Source organism: Cinclus cinclus, chromosome 11 (genome assembly GCF_963662255.1).
Source record: "Cinclus cinclus chromosome 11, bCinCin1.1, whole genome shotgun sequence".
NCBI classification, from domain to species: Eukaryota; Metazoa; Chordata; class Aves; order Passeriformes; family Cinclidae; genus Cinclus; species Cinclus cinclus.
The window spans coordinates 9,315,454-9,336,779 of record NC_085056.1 but is presented as its reverse complement, the minus strand read 5'-3'; the positions used below and the strand labels follow the sequence as shown (position 1 = coordinate 9,336,779).

The following is a 21,326-nucleotide window of genomic DNA, read 5'->3' as shown; positions in this document are numbered from 1 at the left end:
TGTCACTACATCATGCAGAAAAAAATGTGCAGGAAACACTTTAGGGCTTTTTAGTTTTTTTATTTAATATAACATGAAGGAGTAAGATCCCATTTCTCAGTGAAAAGTAACCACAAAAAAACAAATTAAGGGCTTGAAAGAGCCTCGGGCATTACTGTGCCTTCTCATTCCCACTGTACTTTACGGGTACCCGGTCTAGAATTCTCTGAATTAACTGCTACATCACGAGAAAATCAAGTATCCTTTGAGTCTGTAATTGGTCAGGTTTTCTCCTGCCACAGTAGCAATTTTAAAGTTTTAATAACGAATGTTAGCTGATAGTGGTGGGCAGTAATGAAATGCAATAGAGCTGTATATCATACAGACATACTTTCATTTGGATTTGAATTTAAATTATGTCTCAAGTAAACCTAATCAACTGACGAAGTAACTCTTCAATATTCTCCTTACACACTTACTAGTTTCCTTTGGGAAAGCCAAACGTTTTGACGGCTGTGCAAATGAATATGACAGCTTCCAGAACAGTGCACAGAGTTAACCCCATCACCCTCCCCGGTTCTGAAACTCAATTCTATTCTTTCAATCTGCCTTACACACAGCAGCTCATTCACTCTGCCTCAATGACCTCAAGGTAAGCCCCTACCAGGGAATGCCTGGCAACCTGAATCAATCTCCTGTAGGTGAAGGTTTATTAAGAGAGTCCATTCCTGGGAGACCTGTCCTTTTCCGGGCTGCAGTCTCTATTTTCCGTACCAGGTCCACATCCCACCGATGGGTGACAAAACTAACCACAGCTCCAGGTGCCTTGCTCCCAACCCGGCCAACTCTCCCGGCACGGTGCAGGTAGTCCTGCAGGGTGTCTGGGAAGTCATAGTTGACCACTAGCTGCACACTGCTGGTGTCCAGCCCCCGCGAGGCAAGGTCAGTGCACACGAGGACAGACACGTCACCCTTCTGGAAAGAGGCAAAGATACCAGCTCTAGCAGCTGCCGACATCTGCCCTTGCAGCCTCAGGTGCTTGATTTTGTGGTCGTCCAGGATATAGCCCAGCCAGTTGACAGTGCTGGCACTGTTGCAGAAGATGAGAACAGCCCCGTCAGACGGCGGGCGCTCCTTGAGCAGCTGTAGCAGCTCGGGAAGCTTGTCCCGGCCTTTGAGGCGCACAAATTTCTGCTGGACGTGAGGCGGCAGGCGGTGCAGGCTCTGGGTGCTGACGGTAACAAACCGGCCCACGTCAGTGAACTTCTCCAGCGTCTCGCTGAGCCCCGCGGGGAAGGTGGCTCCGACCACCACCACCTGCGTCCTCTCCTCTTCGGGACCGGCCGGCCCGGGAGCGCCGGCGGCCAGGGGCGCGTGTGCCAGGATCTCCTCCAGCAGCTCCGCGAAGGACTCGTCCATCAGCGAGTCCGCCTCGTCCAGCACCATCCAGCGCAGCCTGTCCAGGGCCAGGAAGCGCCGCCGCAGCGCCTCCCGCAGCGCGCCGGGGGTGCCCAGCAGCACGGAGGGGCCCGGCGGCGGCGCCCGCAGCTGCCTCCGCAGCCCGCCCGCGGCCCCGCCGCCCGTCAGGCCGCGCACCGCCAGCCCCGCGGGCGCGCACAGCGCCGCCGCCACCGCGCCCGCCTGCGCCGCCAGCTCCCGCGACGGCAGCACCACCAGCCCGCGGGGCGCCGCCGCCGGCCCCGCCGCCTCCGCCGGCGCCTCGGGGCGGCCGAGCAGGCGTTCCAGCAGCGGCAGCAGGTACGCCAGCGTCTTCCCGCTGCCCGTCTCGGCGGCGCACAGCGCGCTGCGGCCGCGGCGCAGCGCGGGGATGGCGAGGCGCTGCACGGCCGTGGGCCGGCCGACGGAGAGCCGCTCCAGGCCGGCCAGCAGCTCCGGCCGCAGCCCCAGCTCGGCGAAGGTCGGGCCCCGTCCCGCCTCGGCCGGCGACGCCTGCAGGGCGGGAGCCGCCTCCTGCGAGGGCTCCAGCTGGAAATAGTCCCCGTACGCCTTGCGGTGCTTCCAGCCCGCCGACACCAGCGGCGGCTGCTCCCAGCGCCCCACCGTCTGCCAGCGGGGCTGGCTCAGCTCCGGCCGCCGGCTCCGCAGCAGCAGCTTCCCGGGACGCGGCGGCGCCGCCTCCCCCTGCCCGCGCCGCCGGCGCCGCGCGCCCCGCTGCAGGCGCTGCCGCAGGGCCCAGGGGACGCGCACCACGGCCCCGGGCGGCTGCGGGCTCCCCGCCGCCGTCCCGCTGCCCGCCGGCCGCCGCGGCAGCAGCAGCGGGAGGGAGAGCGCCGGCCCGGCCCGGCCCAGCGCCATCGCGGCCCCCACGTGGGGCGCGGCGCTGCCCGATGACGCCTGAAAGAGGCGCTGGCCCCGCTCCCCCCGCCCCGCGGCACGGCCACGCCAGGACGGTGAGTGTGGCGGGCGGTGCCGCTGCCTTCTTTCACCTTCTTCCGCTGCTGAGAGCCTTCCCCGCGCCGCCACCGCGGGAGCGGACGCGGCCCCGAGGGCCCCTTGGCTCGGGAAGGAGCCCGCGTGGCGGGGAGCATCCCCCCGGCTCCCTGACGCCGGGTGAGCCCGGTCCCCGCTGCCCGGCGAAGGACACGTCCGTGTTCGCGGGAGGGGAATGACGCTCCATGGCAGCCCCCCCGGGCTCTCTCTTTCAGGTGGTACAGCAACGGGAATGACGGTGAACACACCGCTGTGCTTCAGAGGAAAGAAGATCCTGGCTCCCATGGTGCGAGTGGGAACACTGCCGATGCGTCTGCTTGCTCTGGACTACGGTGCCGATATCGTGTACTGCGAGGTATGGAGAAGGAGCAGATGAGGCGGTTTTGTCTGATAACGTTACGAAAAGTACAAGTAGACTTTTTTTCACTATATGAGTTGTTATTTTTGCACCTAATTTTCCACTGAAAACGAGGAAAGAAGACTATTTATTAAAGCATTTCTTAGCTATGGTAAATCCATATTTTAAGGGTGTCCAGTAACTTCAAGTAATTTAGACAAAACGCAATAACAATTTCCTCAAGTTCTACTTTTATTTGGACCTTTGGGGGGGAGGGTAGTACTTTTCTATTTTTTTTTCCAGTAGAGTCAGAACGTTGAAGGAGCTTTGCAGACTGACCTCATGTCTCATCTGGTTAGTTCTGCTGTGCATTCATATGTTTCTACTCACAGCACTGCTGTCCTTTTTTCTTAATCACTTTTTTTAAAGCTGGCTGAAATTGAGGTCTGGGGTCATCAGCACAAGAACTATGTGGACCTATTGAAGTGGATCCAGAGGAGGCCACTGTAATGATCAGAGTGCTGGAGCACCTCTCCTACAAACACAGGCTGGGAGAGTTGGAATTGTTCTCTCTGGAGAGGAGAAGGCTCTGAGGAGACCTCATTGAGCCCTTCCAGTACTTATTCATTAAAAAATGAGGGAGATTAACTTTTTACAAGGACAGATAGAACAAGGAGGAACAGTTTTAAACTAAAGAGAGGAGAGCTTGAGATTAGGTATTAGTTAGAAGTTCTTTTACCAGAGGGTGCTGAGTTACTGGGACAGGTTGCTCAGAGAAGTTGGTCTCTCTAGATAATTATTTAATAAAATGGACAACTGTTTAGAGCTGTTTGGATGAAACAATTCAACTCACTGAGTCTTTTTTATCCTTTCTACTCAGGAGCTGATTGACATAAAGATGCTTCAGTGTAAGAGGGTTATAAATGGTAAGTATGGGATTTCTTGTGATAATACCTGTAAGAAGGCTCTTTTCTAGTGAACAGAAAGGGTAGTTATTTCTCTGAAGCATTTTTCTAGCGATTATAGTGAGGTGTCAGTACATGTCACTGAATTGTGTCTAGGGGCAAAATTTTGAAGTGCCACCTTAGACCTGTCTGCTGCTCTATAGTTTCAAACTTTCAGTTTCTTTGGACTCCAGTAGAGACAGTTTCCAATCATGAATCTTTTTAAGTATTAGCTGTTTGTGACATGATAATATACACACCTTGTTGTCCACTGCAGTAACGAAGCAACACATACAAGATCTCATTGTATAACATTCATTTATTAACTTTAAGTCCATGGGCTGGACTTGGAATAACATGATTGTCACTGCAAGTTCTTAAAAAGGTGTCTTTGAGACCTGGCCCTGTTTGAGTGGCATAGAAACATTTGTTTGCAATGTCCCTGTTGGGACAGAAGTTCACTGCAAATCTCCTCTCTCCTCCTGCCCCTTCCCAAATATAGTACTGTTCATTCTGGCTGAGTCATCATTGGGCTTTGATACTTTTCAAAGAACATCACATGACTTTGATGGCATTTCATTTACATACAAATGACGTGGTCATATGTCTTTTTAAAATTTTTACATTGGTATAAATTTTTTTGTTTGTTTTATATGTTTCTCGTTTCATACAGAAGTACTTGAAACAGTGGACTTTGTTGCACCTAATGAAAGAGTTGTTTTCAGAACTTGTGAAAGGGAGAGAGAACGTGTTGTCTTCCAAATGGTAAGAAACCAGATACTCTTCTAGCAACCCAGTTAAAGGAGGAAGTGCTGGTGACATGTCGATGTCAGTGGAAATCAGCTCTCCCTGATGCAGGCTGTCAGTTTCTTGGTGTTTCAGGGGCAGGTAAAGTTTCACACCAAATGTATTGCAGAATTTCTGAGCTGTTGGTACAAATCGAGATTCTACATTGTAAGCTCTCCTTACAGCTGTTTTCAGAAGAGGTGGTTAAGGTAACCTCTGTACTCTGCAGCAGCTTGTTTTTGTAACAGGTATCTTAGATGTATTTCTGAACTTAGGGATGCGGAAAAGAAATCGTGCTGATGTCTGATCACACGCTGAAGTTTTGCACTATCCTGTAAACAGTCTCTGGAAAGACTGAAAGAAATGGCATTGTTTCTTATAGATGAGAGGGGATCAATGTGTGCATTAACATCACAAAATGGATTAAAGATTCTCTCTGCTGAAAAGAAAAAGACAAAGTGGTCTCTTAGAGACCACTCTGTGTAGGACAAGACATGATGGGCTTGGAGGGAGGGAGAAGCATGAGTGGTCTGCATTAGATACTGAAAAGACCTTTGTCAGATGTAATAGGAAATAGGTTGCATGTAGTCTGCAGAATTGTTATTAGTAGAGATTCTTAAGAACATTAAAATAGGTATCTGTTGCTGAGGGGCTAAGAACATTTGATATTGCTGTAGGTGAAGAGGGCAGACAAACCTCTTTGCATCCTTTTTTGTATCACCTTTTATCATCCAGTGGCTGACTCCAATATGTGCTCTAGGTAAACATTTTAAATATCCAGTGTGCCTCTGAGTGGGTCTCTGTCTGTACCAAATGTTCAGAACAAATATAGTTGCACACATGTGCAAGTAAGCACCTTGGCTTTTTATTAATTTGATGATATTTTGTAATATAAATCCTCTTCTTTTATCAACAGGGTTCAGCAGATGCTGAAAGAGCCCTGGCAGTAGCTAAGCTTGTGTAAGTCATCTTCTCTCATCCCCTTCCCCCTTCCTACCATGGGTTTGTCTGGGTTTTTTGTACAGATGAATTATTGTAGGAGACAGGGTTTTTGTGATTGAGAGCATCAAAGTAGCTCTTAATAGAACCAGGAAAAGTTCAGTTGCATAAATTCTGTGCTGGAATGGCTTTTTGCTAGTGCAAATGTGTCCTTGGTCTCTTTGATCTCTCCAGTGTGAATTTCCCTGGGTGTTGTGCAGCTGCAAGACCAGTATACCTGAAAATGTCCCTTACTGTTTGTGGATTAAAGCCTCCAATAATGTATTGTGCAGAAATGAAAAGTGGCTCTCAAAAAGGCGATTTTTAAGCCTCCATTTAAATAGATGGATGTTTCAATAGGACTTGCTGTAGTGATAGTGGTGAATTTAGTGGTGGATATACTTTATATAGGATTAAGTATATAGAAGGTATTTAAGATGAGTATTTGCACCTTTTGCACAGCATTGGTTATTGAAATCTGTGGACAATCTGATCTTCAAACCGTCTTAAGATTTACATATTTAACTTAAATAAGTGACAAGCTAAAAATTCAGAAGTTCAAATAAACTTCACCTTAAGTTCTCATTTATGCCTTAACGATGGTAGTACAAATGACATGGAAAGATACCTGTTCTTGATTCTTGTTCTAATATGCTAAAAAATATTTTAATTTTTCCTTCTCTGTCAGAGAGAGTGATGTGGCTGGAATTGATATCAACATGGGATGCCCAAAAGAATATTCTACAAAGGCAAGTGGATTTTGATTAGTGTTAAAGGAACCTTTCCTGTCTTGGAGGTATGGAGTGTGGAGCACATGGTCTGATTTTCAAATTCAAGCAGTAAAATTTTGATGCAGAGAAAAATTAAATTTAATTTTTTTGTAGTAAACAGAACACTCTAGAAGGTGTCTTGGCCCTAATGCAGTAAAATAGAATAGGCTGTTAGAAAATTAAATTCTTAAAGGCTAGATAAAATGAAGGGATTTGTTTAGGGTTTTTAAATATTTTTCTGAAGTCATTAATTTGATGGGTGAGTGGAGTAAGTTCTGCCTAGCCTTAATAAAAATTGAAATCACAATTTGTCATCCAAGCAAATAGATGGCAAAAACCAGTCACAACTTAGTAATGATGAATTAAATTATTTGTCAGTTTTAAGTGGGAGGATAATGGATCAGTTAAAACCTGTTTGTTTTTCTTTTTGTTTGGGTTTTTTGGGTTTTTTTTTTAAATAAAGCACATGCAATTCTAAATTACTCCTGTATCTGTGAATAGAACAGAGCATTCAAACTGGTTGTCAGGACTGTTAAGCCACTTTGTGCATAGATAAAGGATCAATAAATCAAATAAATATTGATTTAATCCTTACTGATAAAGGAACAAATCAATAAATTTTGTGTAGAGAAAAAGGATCAATGGCACTCCATTTTTATGTCAAATGCTCTGCAGAACCATAATTAAGAAAAAAACCAAAATACCATCTTGTGCTAGGTTGAGGGATCAGAAGTTCAACTGCTGGTGAATGGTTATTCTCCAACAATACTACTGGGTCAAAAAAATTTGTGAAAACAAATTGTTGGCCTCTGCATCTATGTATGCAGATGAAAGAGTGTGGGAAGAACAGATAAAATATTAAATTGTTCATAATTACATTAATTGTACATAATTTCTTTTCAAAAAAAGGCATTTAATTTGTCTTAGTCTCTTTTTTAAAAATGTAGTGTGTAGACAGAAAGTACTGACTTAGACCTCTCAACTGTAGTGTGTAATGTTAAAACAATAAATCTGTTCAGCTGTCACTTAATGAGGGGGAAATGGATGGTTATGTTTGCTAAAAATAATTTTCTGAAATCCTGGCTGCTCCCTAAAGTGATGAGAATGAGTTGATGCCTTGAATTGCTGCTTACTTATTCTGATACAGTTCTAAGAAGTATTGCACCAAGATGTTCACTAATGCTCCTGGATTTTAAATTTTGCCATTTTCCCTTAATATAACATTGGGCTTTTGTTGTGGTCTGCTATTAAGCAAAACAATTGAGTTGAAAAACGTATTTGCCTAGTGGGTGACAGCTTCTGTCTGTTTTTCCCAGGGAGGTATGGGAGCAGCACTGCTGTCTGATCCTGACAAAATAGAGTCTGTAAGTATCACCTGGTGGGGTTGGAGCTGCCTTGGGAAGAATTGTGCAGTGTGTTCTACTGGCAGCAGGAATGAGTTGCATAGATAGCAAATTTGTGATTGCTAGAGTGCAATACTCAGTTTAGGACACTGGAATTTAGGTTATAGATAAATATCCCTGATTTAGTTCTCCTTGTCATTCTCTGGAATGCAAAATTGCTACCTTCTATTTTTTTCAGTTTAAAAACTTTCATTGTGGTGAAGTATTTGAGTTTTACATGTCTATGCATTTAACTTGAAATTATCAGAGTTCATTGGTCACATCATATTAAAAGTATTGAGACTCCAGCAGCAGTTAATTCCTCTCTAAAAATCCAGTTGAAATCAAAGAAGTGGAAGTAAAAATGTCTTGGACTAGAAGTGGGTTTGTGTATCTACTGGATAAAATCCTATATTCAGTTACAGACTGTATATGTCTGTCTAGCATGTAAGATTCTTTATAGAGGAATAGTAAACACTGTTATATTATTCTAACATATTTTCAGGAGGGAAAGGAGGAAAGTTTTAGTAATGCTACTGTTGTGATCAGGTTTTTGTCTTCTTTTTTTGTTTTCAGATCTTGACCACCCTTGTTAAAGGAGTTTGTAAACCAGTAACCTGCAAAATCCGCATTTTGCCCTCAGTAAGAACGAAACTCGTGCTGAAGTGTTCAGCTGTTATTTCTCTGATTCACTCTCAGTTAGAATGTGTGCTGTTCTGGTGTGTTTCACTGTACCCCTGTTGCTGGGAAATTGCACTTGGAATTACAATTTCTGTTTGGGATGCTGTCCCAGCCTAAATGGTTATCTGGCCTGCAGGTGCACAGAGACTGTGACTGTGGGCTTGTCAGATTGTATGATATGCAAGAGGCTTTTATTCTCTAAATTTCTCAACTAAGTCATTTTTATGTCATAGAAGTACAAAAGGGTGTAGAACAGCACCCCTCAAGCAGCCAGTAGATGCTGTTAATTCCTGTTTTTCACATGGGGTAGCCAGTAGATGATTGTTTTCTGTTCTTTCACACTAACTTTTCTTCCATACTGTTTTCCTGTTCTTGCACGTAGAGCAGCCAATGAGGTTACAGGATCTGTCTTTTTCAGGGTCTTTTTCCAGACTTTTTTTACAGCTGATGCAGCTTCTTTACTGCATTTTTTTTTTTACAAATGAACTTTCTACATATTTTTAAACCTCCAGGAGATGATGGGCCTTCCCTCTTAAAGACTGACTATTTTACAATTGGGTATTTAATTACCTGCCTAGATTCTATGATTGCATATGACCTAAACAGATATTTCAGTAGTTGGATGAACTGTACCTGATCCAGCTTTGTTCAGAAGTTATTTATGTGTTGGGATAAACAGATGAAGCTTGTGTGAAAAGAATCAGTAACCCAGTCTAAGATCATTTTGATTCTGAAATACTAAATCAGAGAACTGGTGCCTTTATCCTAGAGCCTCTTCCTTTTTGTTTCAAGCTGGTTTTGCATAATGTCATCCATCAGAGCAGCAGGTGAGCTTCTGTCTCTGCATCCCTGCCAGCTGGGACATGCTGCAGTTTTCAGATTGAATCTGATACGTTTGGGATGAGCCAGAGATATTCTTCCAGCTTTTGAAAGGAAAATTTGCCTTACCTATTTTCATTCTCCCTTTCCCTAAAGATGCATAAGACAGGCTAATGCAATAGCATGTCAATTTTATTTCTGCTTTTTAAGAACATTTTACCTCTTTGAAGATGTACTGAGCCTTTTGATTTATTTGGCATGGATGAACATCCTTAGAATTTTTTAGATGCTGGTTGACATTTTTAAGACACATCTGAGAGGACTATTTATAGTTGTGTGATTGCATGTTAGGTTGATTTCAGAAGGCATCCTCTTACGGAAAAGAATTTTAATTACAATTTACAGAGTAGTCATTAGAGAGGACTTGCTAATCAGATGTTCCCATCATTTTCAATTGACAGTCTGAAAAGCTGTTGGAAGATACTCTCCTGCTACAGAGTATTATGTTACCTGGTTTGACAAAGTTTGTAATCTGTAGGTTCAAGGAAGCATTGAAAATGGATTATTATTTTTGCCATAGAATGTATTTCTTTAACTGAAGCATATGTTAAATGGTTGTACATGTGTTGGTGATGAAAGACAGGAATCACATCCCTCTTAATAAAAGACTTCCAGCATTTGTTTGTACTATGGTCACATGATAGCTATTCCTTTTGCTTTGAATTAAAATCATGTCAGTCTGTCTTATCACTCAGGTTGAGGATACTGTGAGCCTGGTGAAGAGAATAGAGAAAACTGGCATTGCTGCCATTGCAGTCCATGGAAGGTAAATTGATTTTAGGCAAGAAATATTTAGATTTTTTTTAGTTGATTGTTGGCTGTAGCACGGTATGCTGTGACTGACATGAGTGTACTCTATAGACTAAATGTAATATGTGCTTCTGATTTCAACCATTAACTGAATTGGTGTTCTGGGAAATCAGTTCAGTAGTTAGGGAATCGAACTGCTTGCTGCTCTTTTTCTAAATATTTTTTCTCAAAGACCAAATAAAACTAAAATTATCTTGCTTACTTTGTATCTAAAAAATCAAATATATAAAATAAATAAGCTGAAACAAGTATATCCCAATAATCCTTGTGTCATGTCTGCTGTGGTTTAGAAATCTGTAAATTCCACTGGAAATCTTTGGTCTTGTCTTTTGTTTGTTGGAAAGGAAGAAAGAGGAGAGGCCTCAGCACCCTGTCCACTGTGATGTGATCAAGGCCATAGCTGAAGCTGTCTCCATTCCAGTAATAGCAAAGTAAGTTGGACTAATTAGCTCATTATGGTCAGATGCATGTAAGATTTAATAGTGGAAAAAGAAAACCATGGAAAAATAACCCTGATTAATTATATTAGTGTTATTAATTTGTAGTGGGGGATCTCATGACTTCATCAGAGAATATGCAGACATTGAGACCTTTGAGAAAGCAACAGCTGCCTCATCAGTCATGATTGCTCGTGCTGCCATGTGGAACCCCTCTATCTTCAGAAAAGATGGGTTTTACCCCTTGAAGGATGTCATGCAAGATTACATCAAATATGTATGGGATTTTTTTAAGATCTTACTTGTAATTAGCATTGTTCAGAATTGTTAATCCAAATCTTACTGCAGTATCTTAACTCCATTTCAAAGACTTGGTTCTGGGGGTATTTTAACATAGTGCATGTGACATGAGTCCTGCAATCAACCCCTGCTTCCTCTGTTTGATTTTGTTCAGAAAAAAATACGTTCAGAAAATGTGCTTTTTAGCCCTAGTTTCTTGGGAACGTTTGTGAGGCTTACCAGGCTATCTAAAAATGTCAAGAAATTTAAAAATGCGTAGTCCAACTCTTTCAAAGTCACAATTGTACAAATTGAACAGATTATTATATACAGTATACAATACTGAATTTACAACATTGAACAGAAAAGTGAAGGAGTATTAAACACTTGGTTTCTCTTAGATTCACTTTTAGAAATTAATTACTTTTCACAAATACTGTCAAGAAGTATTCACAGTTGGGAAGCTAAGGGAATGATTTGCCAATAAAGTAATGCTGTATTGTAGAACTGTAGCTCTGTTAGCCAAGTCATCCAATATATAAAGTTTTATCCATTGTTCAAAAGACAAAATTTCAATTATGTAATAGGCAGTTAGTCAGAAATCTGTAACTTTGATCATGTCATCAATTAATTTTAATTTGAGCTTGTTATTAACCAGTTACTAAAATATCAGTGCATTGCTAGTCAATGATGTAAACAGGTCAGCTCTTTCTTCAGAAGTATGTGAGTCAGTTGAACTTTAGTTCGTGAAGTCATGCCAAAATAATCAGATTATAGTCACATTCATGGGTAGTGTTGAATATGTTACTGAGGAAACTGCACTGTGGTTTGCCTTTTTAAAATTATTGTGGAAGTCATCAAGAGACCATGTGCAGTATAAAAGATAAATTTGTTTGGTGTGGTTTTGAATTCTTTGTCTTTCCATCAGGCAGTGAGATACGATAATCACTATACCAACACTAAATACTGCTTGTGTCAGATGCTAAGAGAGCAGTTGGAAACTACTCAGGGTAAGAAGCTGCATGCTGCACAGTCCACACAGGAGATCTGGTAAGCATGGACTTCAGAAAAGGAGTTGTACTCTGACAACTTGCACACCACTTCACTGTCTAACACTGCCTGGCATTTTATACTGTCAAAAGTTGCAAAAACCCCAAAAATAACCCCCAAAAAATCCAGATGGGAGATGTGAAATAAGAGAAGAAACTTTCCCATGTTTCCTCCATTCTCAGATGTTAAATCTTTAACCCTAAAACTCTCTGTATTCAGCGCCCTAACTTGAGTAGTGCTCCACTGAGTGACAGGCATTTATCCAGTATTTGCATGAAGTGATTAAGAAAAATTTCAGCTTGTCTGAAATTTTGTGGAATTTGTCTTCCTCCAAGGATATTTATTTGATACAGCTTTCCCTTTTGCGTGTGGGTTTTTTAATGTTACTGGAATATTTATAACATACTTATTTTAAAATGAACACTTAGAAACTCAAAGCCATGTATCAGGGTTGTATGGTACTTAAATATAATTTTTTCTGCTGCTTTTCTTACCTGGAGTATCCTAATGAATGGTGACAGTCTTTTTGAGGAAAGATAGTAGCTTTAAAGAATCATGTCATCCTGCACATCTGAAACAGACTGGATGAAATTTCTCAGTGGGAGAGACAAATGAGAGAACAAAAATTTTGAAAGAAGCCATAAAATAGGCAGGTGAATAAAGATTTTGCACAGAATTAGAGGAATTCAGATTTGGACACATCCCAAACTGAACAAAATGGAGTTCTGAGCTTTCATGTATCATATCCACATTGTGTGTTATAATTATCCTTCAGATAGGAGAGAGGGGAAGAATCTCCTTGTTTTTTATAAATTAAACAGTCTGAAACTGTTTGATATCTAATGTGTATGAAAATGGATGGAAATATTGAAAGCTTGAAATATTTTGAAAAACAATTTATTGGTTTCTAGCAAACCCTCATCAGCATTCTGTTCATGTTCAAAATGAATGGAAATGCCTGCAATCCTATTGTCACTTTATTGCCTTTTACCAGTTTTGGCTTTCTATAAGTAATTGTGTCCATGATTGTTACATTACAGTACAGTGAAGGGAATTTGTATTGCATATATCAAGGGAGCTACACTTCATTATTCTTAAGGGAGCAGTGGAATCCATGAACAAACATTTAAAGTTTGCAAGTTACTTTTCACTTAGGCAATTTAAAGAGTTTAACACGTTTTAGTATGCTAACAGACTATCAATTTTGAGTGGATTTTGAGTTTAGGAAAAAAGATATGGTATAGATTGGAACTCAGGTCCTTTGCAGCTTCAATGAACTTTAGCCCAAAGGGTGGTGGTGTTTTCTGCTTCATGAATAGCAATGCACAATATGTAAAATAAATACTGTAAAGTAACAGTGACTGGTTATTAGAGGTGTCACAGTTCATACACACAAACACTGGGTAGAGCTAGTGTTCATGGGTTTTATGTGCTATGTCTAGCAATTCTTTAGGGGCTTCCAAAATCAAGCTCTCTCACTATTGTACAATGTGATGCAGTACCAGCTTCAAAATGAGCTAAAGCAATGCATGTTCAGGAGAGGGGGAAAGGGAGAGTCATTTGAAAATTTATGAAATTGCTTTCTGCCAACAAACTTGGTCTTTTAACCCCTGTTCTGAACAACCTGTTTCATGTCCACATAACTGAGGAACATTCACTTTTTTAAAATGCACCAGTCTATATTCAGACTAAAATAAGTCCATAATTCTGCTGTCTCCTGGTGGTGAGGGTAGGTTACAGCCATTTGAGCTTTAACATCAGTGCTGAATGCAAGAGAAGAGCCTGTTGCTCTTCCCACAGAACACTTACATAGCAGTATGAAATAAATTGCCTTCCCTTAGAAGCATAAGTTAGTGTTGTTCAGCTTCATTGCTTTTTAGCTTGGAGCATTGGAGATGGCTTTGTGGGCAGAATTTCTCATTGAACAGCCTCCTATCAACCAGCATCCTCATAACAAAATAAAAGTTTCTTTCATGCTGCAGATTTTATTGCCATTATCATCTGCAGAAAATCAATAGTTTCAGTTTTTCAGAGTAGATCCAGCCTGCTATGAATTTGAAATTTCAAAGGGTTTGAGGCTTTTGCCTTTGACTAAAACCCTGGTTGCTCCTTCTCTTTATTTGGGCTTGTGATAGTACTCTGAAGTCAGAAAATCTGAGATTTTGAGGGGTTTGGATGCTATAGTGTTTATTTCCTATAGTATTTTTGATCACTATAATGAGAAGAAGAATCTTTTTCATACTTTTTGCTCATATTGTCCTTGTGGAGCTGATGTACCAGGAGTCACTCTGAGGTGTTTGTTTGCTGATTTATCCAACTGCAAGTTATTAAATGAGCTAATAACTTGGACATTGCACGACCTGTTTTTCTGACTGATTCTGCCTGCACTTCCAGGCTACAAATTGCATATGTAGTGCTGGAAAGCAGAACATTGTTTTTCTACTTGTAACTCAACAATGTCTAGTAAGAATTTAAAGAGAAACAATGTAATGTCACTGTGCAGAATACAGCCACACTTCCACTTCATTCTCTGTACTCTTAACATATACTGTAAACCAAATTGATTTCTACATTTTCTTCGTCTGTCATAATGAGATAGAAAAATTTATAAACTGGTCTCTAATATAAAGGAATTCTGTTTGAATAGTGAAGTCTTTGAAATGGGTGACTTCTATGAAGAAATCACAGCTATTTTTGAAGCAAAGAAAACATCTTTAGAAACCAAGACACAAGATGACGATGACCAAATGGAAGATCCAGGTGTAATAAAAATGGCTGTTAGATTTGACAAGTAAGCATGCAAATCAAGTTTTTCACCCTCTTGCATTTCTGAATAGCAAGTGTGAGGTTCACAGTGTCTTAACAGTATTTAGAAAATGGTAATTTGCAAAACAGCACTTACTGAATGAATTCCTGTGACTCAGTAAGTGAACATCATTGCATAATCTCCACTCTTCCTGTGCCATTTGGAGGTTGTAGGATGTTCTTTAGTTCCAGGCTTCCTGAGACTGCTTTATTTTCTCTCCGTTAACTTGTTAAAAGTGCTGAGTGCTCTAAAAGAAAAAAAAAAACAAAATAATATCTCTATGTAGAAAAGCATATTATAAATATGTAGAGTGAAACTTGACTAAAACATAATAATTTTTCTGTAAGAATCATGAACAAATTTAATACTTCTCTAAGCAGATATGCTCATCTGAAGTCTTCTAAAGGTGTTCCACTCATAAGCTATTCCTTGAAAAATAAATTAATGGAGTTGAATTCTATTTTATTTAATTTTTAATTATAATCTGTGAAGCCTATAGAATTGCTGTTACTTTCAATGTTAAACTCCTGTTTTTGCTAATAGGCTTATCAAACAGCTCAAGAAGAGTGTGATATGTAAAATGTTCCACAAATCCAGTCATAATGCTTTAATATTTAAAGGATATATTACCTGATTCCTTGAGAACTGAATACAGATTTTTATAATGGTTTTTTGTTCTGCTATGTGCAAGGGGCTATAATTCTGTGTCAGTAACTGAATAAAGTCTACATTTCCTACCCTTTTTTCATTTGATTACTGCTTCATGACAGAATCAGCTTCTCCTTTTTTCTACTTCTGTTTAATTGGTGCTTATAATAAGCAGTACCAAACTGTATCTCTCTTCTGTGTCACATATTTAGTTAGAATCTCCTTTCTGGTAAGTATCTTTTCTCTAGCTGTGTTACTACAGGATGTAAATGTTCGGGAAGAATTATTGGAAAACTTTAGATTTTATTTTAGATGTTTTGTCACTTCTATTACTTGAGTTATCTAATGAGGAAGAAGCATCTTTTTCATAATCTGAGCTGCAAAATTAAACCTCAAGTAACTGGTAGAAGTAATACAATAAGCAGTGCTGTCTATTTTAAAATAGAACTTTGTGCACACTTGTTTACCACAGATTTTTTCTGTCTAGGCGAGAATATCCACCACAGATCACTCCAAAAATGCATCTTCTGGAATGGTGTAGGAAAGAAAAGCATCCTCAGCCTGTTTATGAAACTGTGAGTCAGTGAAAAACCCTTTCAAACCTCTTCCTCTGCCTTGTATATGAAATTAAATATTTTAGGACTCAAGGTAGTGAGAAATTCTGCTTCCCAGTCTGGTGTAGCTCTTTCAGAAAGCAGCTGCAGAAATGGTAATGCACACAGGTATGAAAATAACAGCTTATTTTATTAGAAAACAAAGAATTAAAACTCAGACTGCTTTTGATTCATGTGTGAAAGAAGTTGCTGTAACTTCTTGGTCATTACATAGGAGCCCATGACTGACTTTCTTTTGCTACTTCTCTGAAGTAAAGAATTAAGTCTTGGGATGTTTTCTCTGTTGTTGCACACTGTTACAGATAGGAACTATATGGGACTGGAGCACCTATTTGCTTAGATGGGGACCTTATGTGACTACTTTTTACTTTTGTAAAGCAAAAATATTTGCAGCTTGGACAATTTCTTAACTTTTTGATGTTGAATATGTGTGGTTAGATTTGTGGTGTGAATTAGAGTAATTTTAAAGTTATGTTACTTGTTATTGTCTTTATACCTGTGAAGGAATGTTGATGATGTTTCTTCTGTAAATTATGTGACTGGTTTTTTGACAGCCCCTTCCCTTTTAATTCTTTTTTTCTACAGATTCAAAGACCACTGGATAGATTATTCTGTTCAGTGGTGACAGTAGCTGAGCGAAAATACCGATCAACTCTGTGGTAAGCCAACCTTAATGGGTTTTTCAGCTGGATTTTTGTTTCTGAAATGTTGCTTAAAAACTTAAATTTGAAGGGTATTCCAGTTTATTCCGGTTGACTTTGATAAAGGTCAACTAAAAGCTGCCTCCAAATGCTTCTTCTGGGAGGGAGAAAGGATTAAAAACTTCTGAGAATTGAATGTGACAGGAGGAAGTAAGCAGTGGCATAATCAAGTAAACAGTTTCAGATTTTAATTCACTCTGTGTTAGTCCACAAGCTGTATTGGAAGGGGAGCAAATAGGTGACCCAGTTCCATTCTGTATGTGCTGAGTTCAGAAAGAAGCCAAGGGAGGCAGAGGGGAATGTTGGAGGAGGTTATGTCTTCAGCCACTACAGCAGATCCATTCCCAATAAGAAGTCAAGGATGAAGTGTCTATATCCAGTGCAGTAGAGGACAGTACACTGAGTTCTTGGAGGTCACAGTTAATTAGCAGCTACATCCAGGGCTGCTCTAAAGTTTCATGATGGTGTTTTATACAATCATCTGTTAATACTGGAGTTGACTTGAGGCATTTGCACCTAAGGTGATCTTGATGTAACTGCAAAGCTGGAGCTCAGCATTGAACATTTTATACAGGACAAGTGCACACAACTGCTTTGCAGCCTTCCTGTTCAGAGACTTTAGGAAGTTATGCTCAGCTGATAGGAAATTTTGAGAAGAAACTGTTTTCAAATACTGACTTCCACAAATGTGTGATGTGCAGTCATTCTCAGAAATGACAGATTTTTTGTTATTATGGAACAGTTCCTGCTTTTTCAGTATCACTGTACAATCTGCCAGACAGTATACTTACGCCTGAGCCTCTTTCAAGAACAGTGATTCTTCATAACTCAGTTTTGTTTAGTGATCAGATTTGTAAAAGTTACCTTTCTCAGGATTGTGTAGTCCAAAACCACATTAACTGTGTACTTTTGAAATGGAGAGTGTTTGAGAGACAAGACCTGGTAGAGACAGATTTTCTAGGAATATTGCATCAGGAGTGATGCATCAACACCTGACACCTGGCAAGATTGAGATAATTTCTGTTTTGTTCCTCTGCTGTGAGATGGCTACAAATGCTGTTTGTTTCATGATGTTGCATCAGGGACAGGAAATTGTCTCTTGGCAGTGTAGAGACCTCAGTTTCTACTTTGACATGTGCTCTGTGTGCTTCCTTTTCAGGGACAAGTCCAAGAAACTGGCAGAACAGGCTGCAGCTATTGTCTGTCTGAGAACATTGGGTGTCCCAGAGGGAAAGCTCTGTGAGGGAGAAAATCACCTGATTAACAAACGCAAGAGGGGAGACCAGGAGCACTTGATTAGCAGAGACCATGGAGAGGATCTTGCTGAGCCTTCCCATAAAAAAGCTAATTTTATTGAAGGAACTTCTGACATGAATGTGCTGAAGATGCCACGATAGCATGGGAATTAGAGGTGTCATGCCTATGCAGCTACAAATGAGCTCTTGTTTGTATATCTCGCTGTTCACATTTCATTTGGATTCTCTCAGAGACAGATAAATTTCCCAGCTGTGAAAAATGCCACTGAGATGTTTACTGTTCACCACTCATTGTCCCTGTGGTGCCTTTCAGATGATGATTAGGAACTTGATTTTAAAGAACGTGGAGAAGTTAATACCAATAATAAACTTTTTTAAAAGATCAGGTATTTTCAAAGCAATTTTGGTTTCATTACTTGTTTTTTATTTTTAATAAGTCTACAGTTTGCTGGTAAGAGATATATTAATACATCATCCACAAGCAGAGGAGTGGAACTGTGTATTGGAGCTGTGTAATTAAACATAAAAATCAATTTGGGAAAATAGTTAATAGCAATGTAGACATGGTTGTGTCAACTGAGTTTTATGCATGTTTTGCAAGCTTTGTTTATACCTCTCATGTATCAAGAAAAGGTTTTTTTTGCAGAGAGAAGGACTTAAAAATTTTAAGACAAGCATTAAAATAACATTGTTCTGATAATTTCTACTATGTTTTACCCTTCAGGAATATGACAGCAGAGTTAACCATCCTTTCCTAGTCTTAGGTGTTAACAATTGTGTCAGTAATCAGCTGATGGTGATACAGGGGTCTTGGTCAAAGCCCCATGTTCTCCTCTTTGTTTTCCATCATCACAACTTCCTAGTAAACTGTAAGGAAGTGCTGTATGCCAAGAGAGGATACAGACCCTGTCTGATGCATGGCAATTCAGCTGAGCTTGTCTGATTTAAATTTGAGTTCTGAATCGTCAGAAAAATGCCAGAAGAATTCAGACATTTGTTATTAACAGTTATTTGAAACTAAGTTTACTGAAACTAAGTGGCTTAGTTTCCCTCAACAGTGTGAGGGATCTTGAGATTATCAGCTCTGGTCTGAAAACAAAACGGTGGGGATATATCATGCCATGATCTCTAAAGTACTTTGTATAAAGAATGTACAAGATATAATTCATTTGGTTGTAACTCATAAAGAGTTTTTCTAATTAAAAATTTGATTCTTTTCCTGAGGTGGTAGTGCCAAATTAAACCATCCTTTTAAAAAGGAAGAACAGTATCTCATCAGATAATATTCAGGGTTGTGTAGTTAAAATGTCTGCTGTTTAGAGTAATTTACAGTAAATCTACACAGTCTAGGAAGAAGGAAGTTTGTCTTGTTCCATTTGTACATTGCAGTAAGTGCACTTTAATATGTTTACATTTGATACCATTTTAGTGCTACAATTTTACTCTGAAGCACTAAAAAATTTTGCAGTATTAATCAGAAATTTCAGAAGTAGCCCTTTTCGTATTATAAGTTCTATCTGGATATCTTACTTTTGTCAGAACAATTTGGAGCCATAATAATAAAGTCATTTTTAGGTCCTGCTACCAGTGTGGTTTGCAAGGTCTAATGTAATAGAATCATGGAATGTTTGAGTGTGTAAAGAACCTCTGGAGATTATGTGGTCCAAACCCTGTGCTCAAAGCAGGGTGAACTAGGGTAGGTTTCCCAGGAATGTGTCTAACTGGATTTTGCACATCTTCAAGGATTGAGACTCCACAGCCTTTCTTGGCAACACATTCCAGTGTTTGAGCACCCTTAAGGTAAACAAAAGTGGGGGTTTTTTCCTTCTTCTACATGGAATATCCTGTATTTCAGTTTGTGCCCATTGCCTCTTGTCCTGCCACACAAAAGGATCTGGCTTAGTCTCCTGGTCATTGTCTGTGTAAAAGGAAAATTGAATCTTCAGGTAATACAGGTGGTGGTACCTAAGTACACTGTGGACTTGTATGGCAACAATTAAATTAATGTGGATCAGTGGAAGTTACAGTGGATTGGGAAGAGTTTATAGATGTCAGTCATGAGAGGCATGTTATTTCTTTTTTGACTCAGAAAAAAAACCAAAAAAATTACTCAGGAGAAACTGTGCCACTGCTGACTTGAACTTCTTACAGAAGTGAGGTAGGATCTTTCAATTTAGGGAGCCAAGACCTTCAATATTTGTCCCTTGAGGGTTTTTATTTCTGGTGTTTTGTCATGGGATGTGAATGTGCATCCTTCTGCCTCCTTGATGAGGTGCAGCCTGTGCAGACTTTTCATGTTCCAGCCAGTGACTCCATGCAATCAGAGCACAGGGTTGTGGTGGGAGATGGGTGTTCCAGTGCTGCTTGAGAAGGTGTAAACTTGGAGTCATTTGAACAGCTGAACAGACTTCTGCAGGATGCTGTCAAAAATTCACATGTGACTGTAGTTGAAGATAGATACCTTAACACAGGTTGTATGACTACCAGCCTGGAGGTGCTTTACTACTCATCTCACAGAATGTGTGCCTTGGCTTGGCTGATGGACACAGTTGGATAAAACTGGCTGCATGGTTTGCTGTGAGTGAAACATATTCTATGTTAACACTAGTCTGCAAAGTGTGTGTATTAAATCAAATGGATGCTAAACGTTGGTGGGGAGCATGTTTCTGATTTCTAATAACTGCATGTTTTCAAACCTTTCCTGAAATTACTGCATGGTTGCCAGCGTTACCTTACTCCTATTAGCTTGTACTCCTATTAGGCTGTACACATTAACAGGGCTGTCTGTGCTGTAGTCATGGATAGGGCAAACAGAGCCTGTAGAAATGAGGGTGAGGAGTCTCTCTGTTGGAATGAGCTTTTAATGCTAACTATAGAAGGTCTGTGATTCTGGCAAATGGCTAGAAAGTGTAACATTTGACACATTTGATCAGTTTCAGGAAGAAACAAAGAAAAGTTGCACTTGTGTGTCTATAGGTATGTCTGTGTGTGTGTATATATATATGATATATATATGTGTGTGTGTGTGTGTGTGTGTGTGTGTGCTTGTCAGGATGTTGTGATTTAATAACTTTCTGTTACATACTTTCATTCCTTGTAACTCTGTTACAACTAATGTATGATGACTTGCCCTAATTTGATTATTCAATTCATACTAACCAGCTCTACAGATATGATAATCGTATTTATCGTGTGTGTTCCCTTCTCAGCACTGGTAGTAGAGCAATTACTTCAGTGACCAGTGCCTTCCTCCTAGAAATCATTAAATTCGCATTGTTTTTAAAGAGCAACTGGTTACTTACTCTCTCTGAGTTTCTGCCGTGCTTCTCTTCCCTGCTGTACCTTCCAGAAACAGAAGGTGGCAGGTTTTTTTTATTGTTTTCAGAAAAATACACTGACTTCTGCAGTGTTTGCCAATCATTGCACTTCTGCATGTTTGCATACGGTGGCAATTGAGACCACAGCTGGCTTGGAGGATATTTACCTTCACTTTTCAGAATCTATATATTTGTTTAATTTTAATGTCGTGTGAATGTGA

At 40.4% G+C, this 21,326-nt stretch overlaps 2 protein-coding genes across 3 annotated transcripts; one reads left to right on the top strand and one right to left on the bottom strand.

Annotated features, from left to right (window-relative positions):
* Positions 1-666: 666 nt before the first annotated feature.
* Positions 667-2,569, bottom strand: DDX28 (DEAD-box helicase 28). The gene has a single exon (XM_062500324.1). It carries the CDS (start codon positions 2,293-2,295, stop codon positions 667-669), a length of 1,629 nt encoding a protein of 542 aa, XP_062356308.1. The 5' UTR covers positions 2,296-2,569.
* Positions 2,570-2,647: 78 nt separating this feature from the next.
* Positions 2,648-18,089, top strand: DUS2 (dihydrouridine synthase 2). Of its 2 annotated transcripts, XM_062500090.1 has the most exons (15): positions 2,648-2,785; positions 3,648-3,693; positions 4,385-4,476; positions 5,414-5,457; positions 6,164-6,224; positions 7,562-7,609; positions 8,204-8,269; positions 9,883-9,953; positions 10,342-10,428; positions 10,543-10,711; positions 11,642-11,763; positions 14,411-14,554; positions 15,705-15,792; positions 16,417-16,490; positions 17,692-18,089. In XM_062500090.1, the coding sequence occupies exons 1-15, from the start codon at positions 2,663-2,665 to the stop codon at positions 17,927-17,929; spliced, it is 1,473 nt and encodes a 490-aa protein (XP_062356074.1). In that variant the 5' UTR covers positions 2,648-2,662; the 3' UTR covers positions 17,930-18,089. The 2 variants fall into 2 exon arrangements, with proteins under 2 accessions (XP_062356074.1, XP_062356075.1); XM_062500091.1 differs by lacking the exons at positions 5,414-5,457; positions 6,164-6,224 and having other exon boundaries at positions 2,663-2,785.
* Positions 18,090-21,326: the final 3,237 nt, after the last annotated feature.

Excerpts from the sequence above, each read along its gene's own strand:
- DDX28 (XM_062500324.1), bottom strand. The coding sequence starts at position 2,295 with ATGGCGCTGGGCCGGGCCGGGCCGGCGCTCTCCCTCCCGCTGCTGCTG.
- DUS2 (XM_062500090.1), top strand. The coding sequence starts at position 2,663 with ATGACGGTGAACACACCGCTGTGCTTCAGAGGAAAGAAGATCCTGGCT. Across the intron at positions 4,477-5,413 it reads AACGTGTTGTCTTCCAAATG|GGTTCAGCAGATGCTGAAAG; the intron begins GTAAGAAACCAG and ends TTTTATCAACAG. Across the intron at positions 8,270-9,882 it reads AAATCCGCATTTTGCCCTCA|GTTGAGGATACTGTGAGCCT; the intron begins GTAAGAACGAAA and ends CTTATCACTCAG.